This window comes from Oratosquilla oratoria, chromosome 6 (genome assembly GCF_046742065.1).
Source record: "Oratosquilla oratoria isolate Oo_2021 chromosome 6, ASM4674206v1, whole genome shotgun sequence".
Lineage (NCBI taxonomy): Eukaryota > Metazoa > Arthropoda > Malacostraca > Stomatopoda > Squillidae > Oratosquilla > Oratosquilla oratoria.
The window spans coordinates 52,354,888-52,372,027 of record NC_134782.1 but is presented as its reverse complement, the minus strand read 5'-3'; the positions used below and the strand labels follow the sequence as shown (position 1 = coordinate 52,372,027).

Sequence of the window (17,140 nt, the reverse complement as noted above, 5' to 3'; positions counted from 1 at the left end):
GTTATTGTGAGCCAAGGGCCCAGCAGCCCTCTACAGCAACTAGCCTAAAGCCCGCTAAATTTAAAGTAATACTAGAAATGTGATTTAAAGATATTTTCATTTCAGTTAATTTAAAACTAGATCTAAGTTAGTGAGAGGTTCCGTGTTTATCCTCCTGTTTTGCAATGATCTCTAAACGTCACAATGATACGGAACTGCCTAGTGTAGGCCTTATAGTCTCTTGTAGTCTCCTTCATTCTTATGTTATGTTATTTTATGTTGTACAAAATTCTCCAAATGTGGCACGGTAATATAAATCAGACATGGTAGGTTACCAATTAATACTTTTATTACTCTAGTTTTGGGCCGCAGACCCAATTAGCCCTCCTCAGGATCTACCTTAGAATACCGCACGTAATAAGCTTTTTATGCTAGTTACCTGATAAAACGTAGTCTAACTTGACCCAGTAATTCCGAAAATTCAAAATGGGTCATGCAAGAACCAACCTTCGTTGTCCGAGTTTTATTTCAACTAATTTAACCGTTTTGCCTTAATGTTGCCAATAAAGATCATGATATGGTTTAACGTCACAAACTCCTCCCATCGGAAGGCTAAGACGGCGCCTTTTATAGAGGACTTTGTAGCGTGGAATTTAATAAACCATGCCCTTGGTTCAACTTCGCCGGTGGCAGGATTCGAACCGCCATCCCCTCGACCTTCGCCGCAAGTAACGACGCCCTGACCTGCTCAGCCAGCGAGTTTCCCAAATGCCCTAACCCGCTCAGATAATAATCATACTCGATCAAAATGCATACCTGTTCCCCGGACTTCATTCGGACGAGATACAGATTCTTGTTCCTTCACTTTAGGAGCGCATTAGTCTTAACTGGTCTTCCATGCGTTCGCAGTGGTATATCGAAATCATCCTAGCATCACCTTTCAAAGTTAAACTAGATGAACCAGACTAGACGGAAACTATTAACTTATCTACGACAGACATGACTGTCGTCTTTTATTAAGCAAAACGTTTTTCTCTTCCAGATGCCTGGTGTGGCTTTCACGAGGTCACAAACGCCCAGATCCTCGACTTCCCCGTTCTTCGTTTACTCGAAGTCCACCCCCACCTCTTCTTCACTCCCGAACTACAATGACACACCATATCCCGTAGTTCCTGGAGCCCGCTCCATGAGACCTGGGCTGTACAAAAAGCCTTTTGTCCCTACAATAATAGTTCACCCGCCTTCCGAAGAGCATCGTATCCAACAAACTAGGGAAGATGACCTTAGTCAAGGACCAGATAATACCTCGCCCGTTGACCCAGCCTCGCCCGTTGACCCAGCCTCCCCCGTTGACCCAGCCTCGCCCGTTGACCCAGCCTCGCCCGTTGACCCAGCCTCGCCCGTTGACCCAGCCTCGCCCGTTGACCCAGCCTCGCCCGTTGACCCAGCCTCGCCCGTTGACCCAGCCTCGCCCGTTGACCCAGCCTCGCCCGTTGACCCAGCCTCGCCCGTTGACCCAGCCTCGCCCGTTGACCCAGCCTCGCCCGTTGACCCAGCCTCGCCCGTTGACCCAGCCTCGCCCGTTGACCCAGCCTCACCCGTTGACCCAGCCTCGCCCGTTGGCTCAACCTCGTCTATTGATTCAGCCTTGTGTGACGAAATAAACTGTCTATTTCACCTAATTTCACCTAACCTAGCTCCTTTTGACCTAGCCTCTCCTGACCTAGTTTCTCCTAATACAACCTCTCCTGACCCAGTTTCTCCTGACCTAATCTCTCCCGAAATTGTTTCTCCTGAACTAGTTTCAAGTAACCTAGTCTCTCCTGTGGACCTGTCATCTACTCGCTTACCCTTGCCTGTAAAATTTACTTCATCAGGTAAGCGCTCACCCACGGTCATGTTGACCTCCCACGTCAGCTCTCCATCAGCTGTCTCGTCTTACACGACCACTTCCCTCGACACTGCCTTCCTCGCTTCTGCTCGATCCAGCACCTCGACCCTTTCGGGAAGCCTTGACTCTGGTACGAAGCACGCAGAGTTCCCTACAGTTAGGATAACCACGCCCTTTGTAACAACGATGACCAATGGGAACAAAGCTTGGAGTGACATTAGCTTGTGGATGGAGTCTCCTGAACAAATAGTAAGCAATTTTTTTTTTTTCTTTTTTTTTTCTTTTTGCCAATCCTACTTGTGCAGAGTTCCAAATCCTATGCACAGTTTACTGACCTGGTATCTGGTTCATAATTTTGATTCTAACTATTTTAGTTTTAATGGAATGAAACTAACGAAATGTTTCAATTCTATCAAATCTGAGAATTTCAAGCAAAATATTCACATAATAGGGAAATGTTGACTCGTTTTGAACAAGCAGAATATAGGCATCTCAAAGTGTTTAGAACAGAATTTTGCTATGAAACTGTGTAAAGTATGCTACCTAATTTCAGTACCCCAGCACCACGGGAGACTATCTTGAAATTGGGAGAATTTTCTATTTGATAAATTGGAAGAGAATTATATAGGTACAAACAAGCTTTATGGTCTGTTACAATGAACAAGATGATGTAGATGTACCATGTGTCCATAAAGTCTGGACACATTGGTAAAAAATTGATAAACTTGAAACCCTTTATTTTTAATCTTTATTTTTAATCAAATAACATCTTCAATATGTTTTTCATCATCTGCAATCCAAATGTTAATGCGTTTTACAAAATTTTCATGAACTTGATGCAATAAAATTTCGTTACCCTCAATTTTGGCACATTGGTCCCTAATTCGCTGAGTCAAGTGCATTAAATCTGTTATTTTTACTGAATTCACTTTCTCCTTAAGCATACTCAGAAAAAGACATTTAAAAAATTATATTAATTTCACCATAAATAAAAAATATTCACTTATTTTGTGTCCAGACTTTATGGACACCCTGTATATCATGTGCTCTTAATCTCAGTTAACACCTAGACTATGCCTCGAGAACGTGTTTAATGAAGAAGAAACAACGAGTTTCCAATTCTTTTGGGACACCAAGAACCCGGAGGTTCCTCGACTTGATACGGGAATGACCAGAAGTGTCGGAAAGGAGCGAAGACCGTTGCAAGAACTGAGCCAAGGTGTCTGGAGACCTCTCCCCATGAAATCTAACGGACACGAAAAAAGACTAAATTCGAGAGTGAACAAGTAAGCATAAGCCATTGCGGATGTATCGTTCATTAGTGTTTCATATATTACTACATGCAGTATTTTATTAACAATTGTATTGATACTATAATGAACTATTTTGATATATCGTGGATCAAGTCTGAATGTCCACATTAGTGTTTCATATATTACTTAATGCAGTATTTTCTTAACAATTGTATTGATACTATAATGAACTATTTTGATATATCGTGGATCAAGTCTGAATGTCCACATTAGTGTTTCATATATTACTTAATGCAGTATTTTCTTAACAATTGTATTGATACTATAATGAACTATTTTTGATATATCGTGGATCATGTCTGAATGTCCACATTAATGTTTCATATATTACTACATGCAGTATTTTCTTAACAATTGTATTGATACTATAATGAACTATTTTGATATATCGTGGATCAAGTCTGAATGTCCACATCAGTACGTTTGAATGATGCAATAGCACAAAGGTAATGCATGTGACTGTGAATCAGAGGAACGAGTGCACGTTTCTTCTTTTGCGTCCAGCTGGAAGCGGCTCCACCATCTGCAGACGAGACCAAAGACGAGTACCTGAGAGACTGGCGTCAAAGGGAATAGTCTCCCTGGCATCCGTCTTCAAAACCCATCAATATCTTCATCTCTCTCTGGAGGTGAAGCCTTGAAGGACGAGCATTCAGTCTCCTGAGTGAAGCCAAGACATCTCTCTCGACTTGTCTCCTACACTTGGTCGCGCAGGTGGAGCTGACGACCGGCGACTGAAACGATTGAAAGAAATGGTTTTGGTGTGCAAATTTTCGTCCCAAATTGTACTAAACGCACGAGTATACTTGGGGGCAGGATTGTACTTACCATTTGGTTGAAACGTTCTCTTCATAACAGGAACTACAAATCGTCTTCAGTATCGTCTTTTAAGAGTGTGGAGGATTCTATCAATCTGATTCGCTCTAGCGTCCTCGTGTCAAAGACCTCGCCAGATATTGCCAAGCCTCCTAATAGAACTTCTCAGCTTTTATCAGGTAACATGTCTTTCAATAAAGTCAAACCATCCCTGAAATCCTTCTGAAGTCATGAATACGTTTTTTGGAAATTGGTGACTCCTAGAGGGATCAGTGGCGGGTACCCGCATGTCGTGGTCCTACAAGATGGACAGCGAAAGTGTTCATTTTCAAAACCCGTCAACTCCCTCTACTCCATCAGTAGGTGCAACACTGAGGGGCTGACACCCGGTCTACAGACTGGGACCAAGAGATCTCTGTTAGTTTGAACTGTATTTCTTGTACCTTTTCACACATGGGGTGCTAACAACTGGCGACTGTTCTCTACCTACCGCTTTAATCCAGTACCATAGAAACAGGTCCACACTAATGCAACACGATCAGGATTCCGCAGTTTCTTCCCAGAGAGATCTATGGGAGGCTCCAAGGACCTTTGCCGGCCACTGTGGGGTTGTAGGTGTTCCACTTAGTGAAGTTCGAGGCAACAATTGACTCCTTGATGTCTCTTTCAAATACTTGTTCTCCATCAACCAGGTAAGACGTCGCCTCGTGACGCTGTTAGCTGCTTTGTCATGCCTCTGTCCCTCGCTCGAGACTCCCTGGAGACTGATGGCAAGGGATCCTACATCATGAAGGAAGGTAAGAGGTTTTCTGAAGTCAATGTTTACTCCATTAGCGTTGTGCTTCGTGTATGCATAGTTCCAGCAAACACCAGAAGATAGTTTTTGTTTAAAACATGATCTCGATATCTAGTCTTCAACTCCAGGGGTTTGAATATCTCTAGAGAGAAATAGTCTGACTTTTGCAACAAACTGTACCTAATATGTCCCTTAAACATAATTAAGTGACCTTACTAAGAGCATCCGCAGCACAAGAACAAGCCACAGCAGTATCGAGGAGCAAAAATAATAGATTTTAATCTCGTCATTTTTTCTTCCAGACTATAGACTTAATCTTGAACCGAGTCCTTCCAGAGCTCAGCTTCCACCCTATCAGGAGGCAACTCCCTCCTGGAAACAACTCCAAGAATCCAAAGGAAAGTACTCCCAGTGCCCTCCACTCTGGTCATCCCCGGCTATCCTCCATACAGAAGGCGTTCAGGTAAGGATAGTCTTGCCCCAGCAACTTTCTCCCCTCCCCCCCCATAACAACCCTGACCTCTCACCACGCATTCTTTCCTCCTTGCTCTCCACAACTATTTCCTTCCTTCACCTTCCCATCCCCGCCTTTTTTTTATCTCTCCATCTCTCCATATCTCTATATCTCTCCATCTCTCTATATCTCTCCATCTCTCCATCTCTCCATATCTCTCTATCTCTCCATATCTCTCTCTCTATATCTCTCCATCTCTTCATATCTCTCTATATCTCTCTATCTCCATATCTTCTCTATATCTCTCCATCTCTTCATATCTCTCTATATCTCTCCATATCTCTCCATATCTCTCCATATCTCTCCATATCTCTCTATATCCCTCTTTATCTCTCTATATCTCCATCTCTATCTCTCCATCTCTCCATATCTCTCTATATCTCTCTATATCTCTCTATATCTCTCCATATCTCTCTATATCTCTCTATATCTCTCCATCTCTCTCTATATCTCTCCATCTCTCCATATCTCTCCATATATCTCTATATCTCTCCTCTCTATATCTCTCCATCTCTCTCTATATCTCTCTATATCTCTCCATCTCTCCATATCTCTCCATATATCTCTATATCTCTATCTCTCCATCTCTCCATATCTCTCTATATCTATCTCTCTATATCTCTCCTCTCTATATCTCTCCATCTCTATATCTCTCTATATCTCTCCATCTCTATATCTCTCTATATCTCTCCATCTCTCTGTATCTCTCCATCTCTCTATATCTCTCCATCTCTCTCCATCTCTCTATATCTCTCCATCTCTCTATATCTCTCCATCTCTCCTTCTCTCTCTATATCTCTCCATCTCTCTCCATCTCTCCATCTCTCTCCATCTCTATATCTCTCCATCTCTCCATCTCTATATCTCTCCATATCTCTATCTCTGCCTCTGTCTCTACCTCCCTCTCTATCTCTGTCTTTCTGTTTTTCTATCTCTGTCTCTGTCTCTCTGTATCTCTGTCTATGTCTCTGTCTCTCTGTTTCTGTCTCTGTCTCTCTCTGTGTGTGTGTGTGTGTGTGTGTGTGTGTGTGTGTGTGTGTGTGTGTGTGTGTGTGTGTGTGTGTGTGCGCGTGTGCGTGCGCGTGCGCGTGTGTGTGCGCGTGTGCATGCGCGTGCGCGTGTGCATGCGCGTGTGCGTGTGCGTGCGCGTACGTGCACGGACGGACGCCCACCCGCCCGCTTGGGCAAGCTCCAGTGATGCATAATTATTCACAATTGCACTGGATTAGGTTAGCCTTGGGTAACGCTGGGATCAAATAGGGAGGGCAGCTGTTCATGTCTGATCGCGGCCACGTGGTCAATGCCTACAATAATCTCCCCCATAAAAATGCCTTGACCTCAGGACGTTCTGCACGTGAAAATAAGATAAGTGAAGTGTTGCTGGTGTCGAGGTAAGCCGGTTTCAAGCTGTCAATAGAGACCGGTTCTGGTTTACCTGAGATAGGTGGAAGGTCTTCTGGTTCCGTTCAAGAACAAGGTGGTACACGGTGTAAGGTCATGCGAACGGTGACGTGTGTTCGTCTGTCCTTAGGATAACGTGCGTCGAGGTCTGGAGTATTTTGAGAGGTGTTTCTTGGCCCCCCAGTGATGCGTCAACATGCATGGAACAAATTTACCGACGGTTCCTTGCAGCTGCCTCCTTCGCAACGTTGGGATTGCGGCCAACGCGTCACATCGTGGTCCACAAGGTCAATACCTATACCGTGGTTTGTAGGGCTGGTATCGGGTCCTGACTTCAGCCTTGTAGGTGGTCCAGAACAATTCATATGTGCCTTGTTCCTCGCTGTCTTTTAGCTATCTCTCACTCGCCATCATCTCTTCTTCTTCTTCCTCTTTAGTTTCCTCTTTCTTCTCTCGTTTCCTCTTTCTTCTCTCGTTTCCTCTTTCTTCTCTCGTTTCCTCTTTCTTCTCTCGTTTCCTCTTTCTTCTCTCGTTTCCTCTTCTCTCGTTTCCTCTTTCTTCTCTCGTTTCCTCTTTCTTCTCTCGTTTCCTCCTCCTCCTCTCTTTTCCTCCTCCTCCTCTCGTTTACTCTTTCTCCTCTCGTTTCCTCCTCCTCTTTCCTCTTTCTCCTCTCGTTTCCTCTTTCTCCTCTCGTTTCCTCTTTCTCCTCTCGTTTCCTCTTTCTCCTCTCGTTTCCTCTTTCTCCTCTCGTTTCCTCTTTCTTCTCTCGTTTCCTCTTTCTTCTCTCGTTTCCTCTTCTCCCGTTTCCTCTTTCTTCTCCCGTTTCCTCTTTCTTTTCCCGTTTCCTCTTTCTTCTCCCGTTTCCTCTTTCTTCTCCCGTTTCCTCTTTCTTTTCCCGTTTCCTCTTTCTTCTCCCGTTTCCTCTTTCTTCTCCCGTTTCCTCTTTCTTCTCTCGTTTCCTCTTTCTTCTCTCGTTTCCTCTTTCTTCTCTCGTTTCCTCTTTCTTCTCTCGTTTCCTCTTTCTTCTCTCGTTTCCTCTTTCTTCTCTCGTTTCCTCTTTCTTCTCTCGTTTCCTCTTTCTTCTCTCGTTTCCTCTTTCTTCTCTCGTTTCCTCTTTCTTCTCTCGTTTCCTCTTTCTCCTCCTCCTCTCGTTTCCTCTTTCTCCTCTAGTTTCCTCCTCCTCTCTTTTCTCTTTCTCCTCTCGTTTCCTCTTTCTCCTCTCGTTTCCTCTTTCTCCTCTCGTTTCCTCTTTCTCCTCTCGTTTCCTCTTTCTCCTCTCGTTTCCTCTTTCTTCTCCCGTTTCCTCTTTCTTCTCCCGTTTCCTCTTTCTTCTCCCGTTTCCTCTTTCTTCTCTCGTTTCCTCTTTCTTCTCTCGTTTCCTCTTTCTTCTCTCGTTTCCTCTTTCTTCTCTCGTTTCCTCTTCTCTCGTTTCCTCTTTCTTCTCTCGTTTCCTCTTCTCTCGTTTCCTCTTTCTTCTCTCGTTTCCTCTTCTCTCGTTTCCTCTTTCTTCTCTCGTTTCCTCTTTCTTCTCTCGTTTCCTCTTTCTTCTCTCGTTTCCTCTTTCTTCTCTCGTTTCCTCTTTCTTCTCTCGTTTCCTCTTTCTTCTCTCGTTTCCTCTTTCTTCTCTCGTTTCCTCTTTCTTCTCTCGTTTCCTCTTCTCTCGTTTCCTCTTTCTTCTCTCGTTTCCTCTTTCTTCTCTCGTTTCCTCTTTCTCCTCTCGTTCCCTCTTTCTTCTCTCGTTTCCCCTTTCTTCTCTCGTTTTCTCTTTCTTCTCTCGCTTCCTCTTTCTTCTCTCGTTTCCTCTTTCTTCTCTCGTTTCCTCTTTCTTCTCTCGTTTCCTCTTTCTTCTCTCGTTTCCTCTTTCTTCTCTCGTTTCCTCTTTCTTCTCTCGTTTCCTCTTTCTTCTCTCGTTTCCTCTTTCTTCTCTCGTTTCCTCTTTCTTCTCTCGTTTCCTCTTTCTTCTCGTTTCCTCTTTTTTCTCGTTTCCTCTTTTTTCTCGTTTCCTCTTCTCTCGTTTCCTCTTTCTTCTCTCATTTCCTCTTTCTTCTCTCGTTTCCTCTTTCTTCTCTCGTTTCCTCTTTCTCCTCGTTTCCTCCTCTCGTTTCCTCCTCTCGTTTCCTCTTTCTTCTCTCGTTTCCCCTTTCTCCTCTCGTTTCCCCTTTCTTCTCTCGTTTCCTCTTTCTTCTCTCGTTTCCCCTTTCTTCTCTCGTTTCCCCTTTCTTCTCTCGTTTCCCCTTTCTTCTCTCGTTTCCCCTTTCTTCTCTCGTTTCCTCTTTCTTCTCTCGTAGACTCTTTCTCCTCTCGTTTCCTCTTTCTTCTCCCGTTTCCTCTTTCTCCTCTCGTTTCCTCTTTCTCCTCTCGTTTCCTCTTTCTCCTCTCGTTTCCTCTTTCTTCTCTCGTTTCCTCTTCTCTCGTTAACTGGTTCAGGCCGAGGAGGATTTTGATTTAGGAACTTCATTTGCAGGTCACACGTTTACAAAATGTAAGACAAATATAAATATCCATGCTAGACATCACCTGACCTGATGGCCAGCCACGTTGAGGGGAGGGGCACGGTAGACCGCACTGCATCTAGGTAGACGACATGTTGAGGCACACCTTCACGCTATGGTAGCGCCCTCTTTCTTCTCTTTCCCTTTCTTCTCTCCCTCTTTCTTCTCTCTCCCTCTTTCTTCTCTCTCCCTCTTCCTTCTCTCTCCCTCTTTCTTCTCTCTCCCTCTTCCTTCTCTCTCCCTCTTTCTTTCTTCTCTCTCCCTCTTTCTTTCTTCTCTCTCCCTCTTTCTTTCTTCTCTCTCCCTCTTTCTTTCTTCTCTCTCCCTCTTTCTTTCTTCTCTCTCCCTCTTTCTTTCTTCTCTCTCCCTCTTTCTTTCTTCTCTCTCCCTCTTTCTTTCTTCTCTCTCCCTCTTTCTTTCTTCTCTCTCCCTCTTTCTTTCTTCTCTCTCCCTCTTCCTTCTCTCTCCCTCTTCCTTCTCTCTCCCTCTTCCTTCTCTCTCCCTCTTTCTTCTCTCTCCCTCTTTCTTCTCTCTCCCTCTTTCTTCTCTCTCCCTCTTTCTTCTCTCCCTCTTTCTTCTCCCCCCCTCTTTTTTCTCTCTCCCTCTTTTTTCTCTCTCCTTCTCTCTCCCTCTTTCTTCTCTCTCCCTCTTTCTTCTCTCTCCCTCTTTCTTCTCTCTCCCTCTTTCTTCTCTCTCCCTCTTTCTTCTCTCTCCCTCTTTCTTCTCTCTCCCTCTTTCTTCTCTCTCCCTCTTTCTTCTCTCTCCCTCTTTCTTCTCTCTCCCTCTTTCTTCTCTCTCCTTCTTTCTTCTCTCTCCTTCTTTCTTCTCTCTCCCTCTTTCTTCTCTCTCCCTCTTTCTTCTCTCTCCCTCTTTCTTCTCTCTCCCTCTCTCTTCTCTCTTCTCTCTCCCTCTCTCTCCCTCTCTCTCTTCTCTCTCTCCCTCTCTCTTCTCTCTCCCTCTCTCTTCTCTCTCCCTCTCTCTTCTCTCTCCCTCTCTCTTCTCTCTCCCTCTCTCTTCTCTCTCCCTCTCTCTTCTCTCTCCCTCTCTCTTCTCTCTCCCTCTCTCTTCTCTCTCCCTCTCTCTTCTCTCTCCCTCTCTCTTTTCTCTCCCTCTTTCTTTTCTCTCCCTCTTCCTATTCTCTCCCTCTTTCTTCTCTTTCTCTTCCTTCTCTCGATTCCTTTTTCTCCTCAATTCCTCTCCCTTCTCTCGATTCTTCTTTCTTCTCTCGATTCCTTTTTCTTCTCTACGTCTTACCTACGCCTTCCTCCGTGTCCTCGTCTTCCTCTTCTCCTTCGACCGCCTTTTCATTCTAGACCTCCTCCTCACCCTTCTCCTCCTCCTCCTTCTCCTCCTCCTCCTTCTCCTTCTCCTCCTCCTCCTCCTCCTCCTCCTCCTCCTCCTCCTCCTCCTTCTCCTCGCCCTTTTTCGTCACCTTCCAATCCTCTTTCCCTTTATTGGTCCTGAAGTTCTTGTCCATCCCATACGGGGGCAATCCTTCGCAAGCTCTCAAATCCTGCCAAACAATATTCCCTTAGACTAAGCAATCGTGGAGACCTCGAGTGGTGATCTGTCCGATCCGTAAAGGGCGCATCTGTTTGAGCCCCCACTTTTTTTTTTTTCTTTCTTCTTTTTTTTTTCTCTCCTCTCTCCCTAAGTTTAACTTTCTTTTATCATTCTTATCTCTATTTCTGATATTTTTTTAAACTATATTTCTTTATTTCTCTATTTTTTTTCTTCTATTTTTCTTATCTTATTCGTTTTTCCTGGTCTAATTTTACCTTTGTCTCTATAACTATCTCTAAATTTGTCTGTTTTGGCGTTGGTCTCTATTTCTGGTGTATTTCCGCCTAAATTTCTTTTATTTTCGATTCTATTTTTTTTTTCTTTTCTTTTCTCTATTTTTCTTTTTTCTCTTTTTCTCTGTTTACTCTTTCTTTTTTCTTTGTTTTTCATGGTCTAATTTTACCTTTGTCTCTATACCTATCTATTTTTGTCCGTTTTAGCTTTAGTCTCTATTTCTGATTTATGTTTAGTTTTTCTATTCTACTCTTATTTAATTTTCTATTTTTCTCTATTTTTCTGCCTCTCCATTGGTCTTCTTGTCCATCCCTCCTCCTCCCCCCCCCCCTTTTTTTTTTTCTCTCTCTCTCTCTCTCCTGTGTAGACCTGAAACTGAAACTGCCTCATCACTTCTTTCCCTCACGACAGATCCAAATTTGCACGCAGCCGTCCGTCATAACCACGCGGACCGTCACCACCTTGGCCATCCAACAGCACCACGCCATCGACCTTGGTCTAGTAAGTGGCTCGCAACCTTTGGCTCAAGGACCCTCAGGGGGTCCACAGAAGTTCACAATGGGGACCACGGGACAAAAACCAGTAGTTAGGGGATGGATGTCTATTTCTTTCAGAGATGAAGTGGTCCCTTTCCATGGGGCAAAAGAACAGCAGGGCGTAAGGACACACTAGTGAATAGACTGAGAATCCCTAGGCTAGTAAGTGGAGACGCAAGGTTTCACACGAAATTATTAAATCTAAAGTTTATAATTGACTTGGTTAACTTCTGTGGATTATCATTCTTTATTGAGAACTAATGGTAGGTGCCCCGTAGTGCTGGATTAGGACATCAGAGAAAACAGTTTCTACGCCAGGGCTCTTCAAAACCTAAGTGTCTTTATCATCTAGAGGTGCAGCACCAAGCGCCAGGCACTCTGTTATTAGACTGGGCACAATATCTTCCGTCAACTGCATCCCCTCCCCCTCCACACACACTCACAAGGATAGTTGACAACCGACAACTACTCTTCTCCTGTTTGTTGATGGCGTAAAAACAGACCCACGGGAATGTACAACAGACGTCCAAAGTAACTTCACGATGATATCTCGGGGAAGGGTGGACGTTACCACCCACTGTAGGGGCTGCAGGTTTTGTCAATGGTACCCAAAGCAACAAATACCATCATATACTTATTGTACGTGAACAGTAACTCGCTGGTATCCGTAACCATTGTGATACACATTTCATAAATGTAGCCACGAATATCTCTGACTGGAAACCCCACAGTAGCTGACAACGATTCTCAAGCCTTTCAATAGATATCTCTGGGAAGATACTTTGAATCATTGTATGTATTGTACTATTGTGAGGACTGTTTTTGTCAACAACTTGTAGTAGAAGGGGGCAGTCGCATGTTGTGAACTCACAATAGGAGAAAATATGGTCGAAATTTGACAAGATTTTGGGCCTGATCCAGAAACCAAATATGAAATAACATGTGCGTTGTTTTCGCTGCTGTGTTATTGCTACAAGAACTCGTTACTGAATGTATACTGATAACCACTATCTGTTACAGGCTACTCCCGTGACACCTGATAGTGACTGCAGGCGTAGGAACCCATCAGGTCGCAACACCTTAGGTAGGAGTTCGAACCACTGACGTTGAGTATTTGTTTCCAACCCTGGGTTCCTAAATGCCTTGTGTACCCAGTTCAATCCATCAATCCTCCCACCCCCACCCCCACCCCGTACACACTGGAATCAACTGTGGTCCCTGTCCCTCATCCCACTGCCCCCTGGGCCGCCACTGATCAAACATTTGTACTATTCAATGGATACCAGACTATTCTGTCCAAAGTATATACGACCACGGGAAGTTAACGGTGTTAATCAAGGGGTGGGGGGGGGGAACTATGTGGACCATTGCGATAACGGGATTATTAAGGCTACATGTAAGAATGGGTATCACTCATGACATTAGAATATAAAAGATCAACATGCATAATGGCAAATACCCACACGATTTCTTAACACTTGTGTTTGTGTACTAAAACCTAAATGATACGGTCATCATCACTGAAATACGTTCCAATGTCGGAAGTCGTTATGACCTTTCCATTTAAGCTTGACATGTTCTATGCAAGGTTGTCTTGATACATTGGTCTTGCAGGTTCGTCAAAGACCCGACAACTGCCATCGGGAGCTTCAAATAGCCAATGGCGTCTAAGAGGTATCTCCCGATGGCGAGCTGCCGCGATCTCCTGCGTTCTCTTGGTCCTCTACACGGTGTTCAGCTTCCTGAGGACGGTGGAGTCCTGAACTGAAACTTCAAAAATGAACGTCTTCATAGAGAAACACAGGTTGCATGGAAAGTACAACCCAGTTATATTTTGCATACAACTTTTTTTTGTGTCCTCACCCTCTCTCGTTTCAACCATTCTCTCACCTCTCTCGCCCCCTGTCTCCCTCTCTCTCTCGCCACCCCGTCTCCCTCTCTCTCTCGCCACCCCGTCTCCCTCTCTCTCTCCCCCCCCCGTCTCCCTCTCTCTCGCCCCCCGTCTCCCTCTCTCTCGCCCCCCGTCTCCCTCTCTCTCGCCCCCCCCGTCTCCCTCTCTCTCGCCCCCCCCGTCTCCCTCTCTCTCGCCCCCCCCGTCTCCCTCTCTCTCGCCCCCCCCCGTCTCCCTCTCTCTCCCCCCATCTCCCTCTCTCTCCTCGCCCCCCGTCTCCCTCTCTCTCTCTCGCCCCCCGTCTCCCTCTCTCTCTCTCGCCCCCCGTCTGCCTCTCTCTCTCTCTCGCCCCCGTATCCCTCTCTCACTCTCGCCCCCGTCTCCCTCTCTCTCTCTCGCCCCCCGTCTCCCTCTCTCTCTCTCGCCCCCCGTCTCCCCCTCTCTCTCTCGCCCCCGTCTCCCTCCCTCTCTCTCGCCCCCCGTCTCCCTCTCTCTCTCGCCCCCCGTCTCCCTCTCTCTCGCCCCCCGTCTCCCTCTCTCTCGCCCCCCCCGTCTCCCTCTCTCTCTCTCGCCCCCTGTCTCTCTCTCTCTCTCTCCCCCTGTCTCCCACTCTCTCCCCCCCTCTCCCTCTCTCTCCCCCCGGCTCCCTCTCTCTCCCCCCGTCTCCCTCTCTCTCCCCCCGTCTCCCTCTCTCTCCCCCCGTCTCCCTCTCTCTCCCCCCGTCTCCCTCTCTCTCCCCCCGTCTCCCTCTCTCTCGCCCCCCGTCTCTCTCTCTCTCGCCCCCCGTCTCCCTCTCTCTCTCGCCCGTCTCCCTCTCTCTCGCCCCCCGTCTCCCTCTCTCTCGTTCCCCGTCTCCCTCTCTCTCTCTCGCCTCCCGTCTCCCTCTCTCTCTCGCCCCCCGTCTCCCTCTCTCTCTCGCCCCCCGTCTCCCTCTCTCTCTCGCCCCACGTCTCCCTCTCTCTCTCGCCCCCCGTCTCCCTCTCTCTCTCGCCCCACGTCTCCCTCTCTCTCTCGCCCCCCGTCTCCCTCTCTCTCTCGCCCCCCGTCTCCCTCTCTCTCGCCCCCCGTCTCCCTCTCTCTCGCCCCCCGTCTCCCTCTCTCTCGCCCCCCGTCTCCCTCTCTCTCTCTCTCTCGCCCCCCGTCTCCCTCTCTCTCTCTCTCTCGCCCCCCGTCTCCCTCTCTCTCTCGCGCCCCGTCTCCCTCTCTCTCTCTCTCGCCCCCCGTCTCCCTCTCTCTCTCTCTCGCCCCCCGTCTCCCTCTCTCTCTCGCCCCCGTCTCCCTCTCTCTCGCCCCCGTCTCCCTCTCTCTCTCTCTCGGCCCCCGTCTCCCTCTCTCTCTCGCCCCCCCGTCTCCCTCTCTCTCTCTCTCTCTCTCTCGCCCCCGTCTCCCTCTCTCTCTCTCGCCCCCGTCTCCCTCTCTCTCTCTCGCCCCCGTCTCCCTCTCTCTCTCTCGCCCCCGTCTCCCTTTCGCCCCGTCTCCCTTTCGCCCCGCCCTCCCTCTCGCCCCGCCCTCCCTCTCGCCCCGCCCTCCCTCTCGCCCCCGTCTCCCTCTCTCTCTCTCGCCCCCGTCTCCCTCTCTCTCTCTCGCCCCCGTCTCCCCCTCTCTCTCTCGCCCCCGTCTCCCCCTCTCTCTCGCCCCCGTCTCCCCCTCTCTCTCGCCCCCGTCTCCCTCCCTCTCTCGCCCCCCGTCTCCCTCTCTCTCTCTCTCGCCCCCGTCTCCCTCACTCGCCCCCGTCTCCCCCTCTCTCTCGCCCCCGTCTCCCCCTCTCTCGCGCCCCCGTCTCCCTCCCTCTCTCGCCCCCCGTCTCCCTCTCTCTCTCGCCCCCCGTCTCCCTCTCTCTCTCTCGCCCCCCGTCTCCCTCTCTCTCTCTCTCTCGCCCCCCGTCTCCCTCTCTCTCTCTCTCTCGCCCCCCGTCTCCCTCTCTCTCTCTCGCCCCCGTCTCCCTCTCTCTCTCTCGCCCCCGTCTCCCTCTCTCTCTCGCCCCCCGTCTCCCTCTCTCTCGCCCCCGTCTCCCTCTCTCTCTCTCGCCCCCGTCTCCCTCTCTCTCTCTCGCCCCCGTCTCCCTCTCTCTCTCTCGCCCCCGTCTCCCTCTCTCTCTCGCCCCCGTCTCCCTCTCTCGCCCCCCGTCTCCCTCTCTCTCTCTCGCCCCCCAACTCTCTCTGTCGCTCCCCCCCCCCCTCACTCTCTCTCTCTCGCCCCCATCTCCCTCTCTCTCTCGCCCCCCCCCCGTCTCCCTCTCTCTCGCCCCCCGTCTCCCTCTCTCTCGCCCCCCGTCTCCCTCTCTCTCCCCCCGTCTCCCTCTCTCTCTCCCCCCGTCTCCCTCTCTCTCGCCCCCCGTCTCCCTCTCTCTCGCCCCCCGTCTCCCTCTCTCTCGCCCCCCGTCTCCCTCTCTCTCTCGCCCCCCGTCTCCCTCTCTCGCCCCCGTCTCCCTCTCTCGCCCCCGTCTCCCTCTCTCGCCCCCGTCTCCCTCTCTCTTGCCCCCCGTCTCCCTTTCTTCGTCCCCCATCTTTCGCTCCCACCTGTCACTCTCTCTCTCTCTCGAAAATATCGTCCTTGTTTTTAAGTTCTGTTTTTTAATTGTTAGATAATGCATATAATATAAACTTTTTTAAGATTTGTACAATTTTATTTAATAAAACTTTTGTATGTAAAAAGGTATAATTTGCCATTATGCATTATTCGACCAAGCAATAAGCTTCTTGTTACACTGGGGGGTAAGGTTTTCCTTGCCTGCTATAAGTCTTTTGAGATTAAACGATTTAGAGACATGGTGGGGGTTACGAGAATGGATGATGAGAAATGAGGAGGCGAGGCAGTGGGTGGGTAGCAGTGATGGACCCTCTTTCACAGGAAGATCAAAGGGAAAACAAATTGGTGAGGGATGGTGCATATACATTGCTTGGCCACCTCTTATATGGGAGAATATGCCTGTTGGTACGTGTACTATATGTGATGATAATGATAATAATAATAATAATAATAATAATAATTTTATTTTGGCATTGAATCTATATACATGAAGTGCAGATAATGAAAAAACACATAGTTCGAAATAACAATTACAATTGCCGAGGATAGCACAAAGCATATAAGCTTGTTTCCATTGTGGTCCTATTTCCATTGTAGCCTATGTACGTATGCATGAAAATGATGCATTAATCTATACAAATTTTATTATAGTTTTTTCTCAAGTTCAGACCCTGTACATTAGATATATCATATAAGCAGTGAAAAAAATGTGATTATCATCAGCTATTCCCCTAGGTCTAGCCAGTTTACGACCTCCTAGCATAGTCTACCTTTCATAAACATATTTTGAATGCAGCACAACAGGGTTACGTATCATAATATGGTTTGAGTAGGACAATTACAAATTTCAATAAAGCTATTCAACTAGAGGTATTTACGCTGCTACATTTGAATAGTTTATAGCAAATGCCCCTTGGTCTGTACTAATAGATTTAGTAGCTAGCAAACGTTTTCTCTCGTCTCATGTGATTATGATAGAAAACGTTATACATGGGTAACTATAGCAAACGTCTAAGTGTAAATTGATAGATTTATTTCGGTAGACAATTCTATCAGCAAATCAGTACAAATGAATTAATCAACAAATTAAGGAATATAGACGGAGTCAAAATTATGAATGTAATGTACCAGGGATAACTCAAAGCCCAATAAGAGGCTTGTTTCCATTGAGGTCTCTTTAAAAAT

General features: G+C 47.3%; 1 protein-coding gene across 1 annotated transcript in view; it reads left to right on the top strand.

The window, feature by feature from the left end:
• Positions 1-13,503, top strand: part of LOC143026177 (uncharacterized) — a 21,152-nt gene extending 7,649 nt beyond the window's left edge. The window contains exons 2-9 of the mRNA XM_076186192.1: positions 1,022-2,119; positions 2,930-3,156; positions 4,042-4,178; positions 4,692-4,796; positions 5,098-5,258; positions 11,411-11,500; positions 12,556-12,619; positions 13,150-13,503. Of these exons, the coding sequence (XP_076042307.1) occupies positions 1,022-2,119; positions 2,930-3,156; positions 4,042-4,178; positions 4,692-4,796; positions 5,098-5,258; positions 11,411-11,500; positions 12,556-12,619; positions 13,150-13,298 (2,031 nt within the window). The 3' untranslated portion in view covers positions 13,299-13,503. The remainder of the gene's footprint in view (positions 1-1,021; positions 2,120-2,929; positions 3,157-4,041; positions 4,179-4,691; positions 4,797-5,097; positions 5,259-11,410; positions 11,501-12,555; positions 12,620-13,149) is intronic.
• Positions 13,504-17,140: the final 3,637 nt, after the last annotated feature.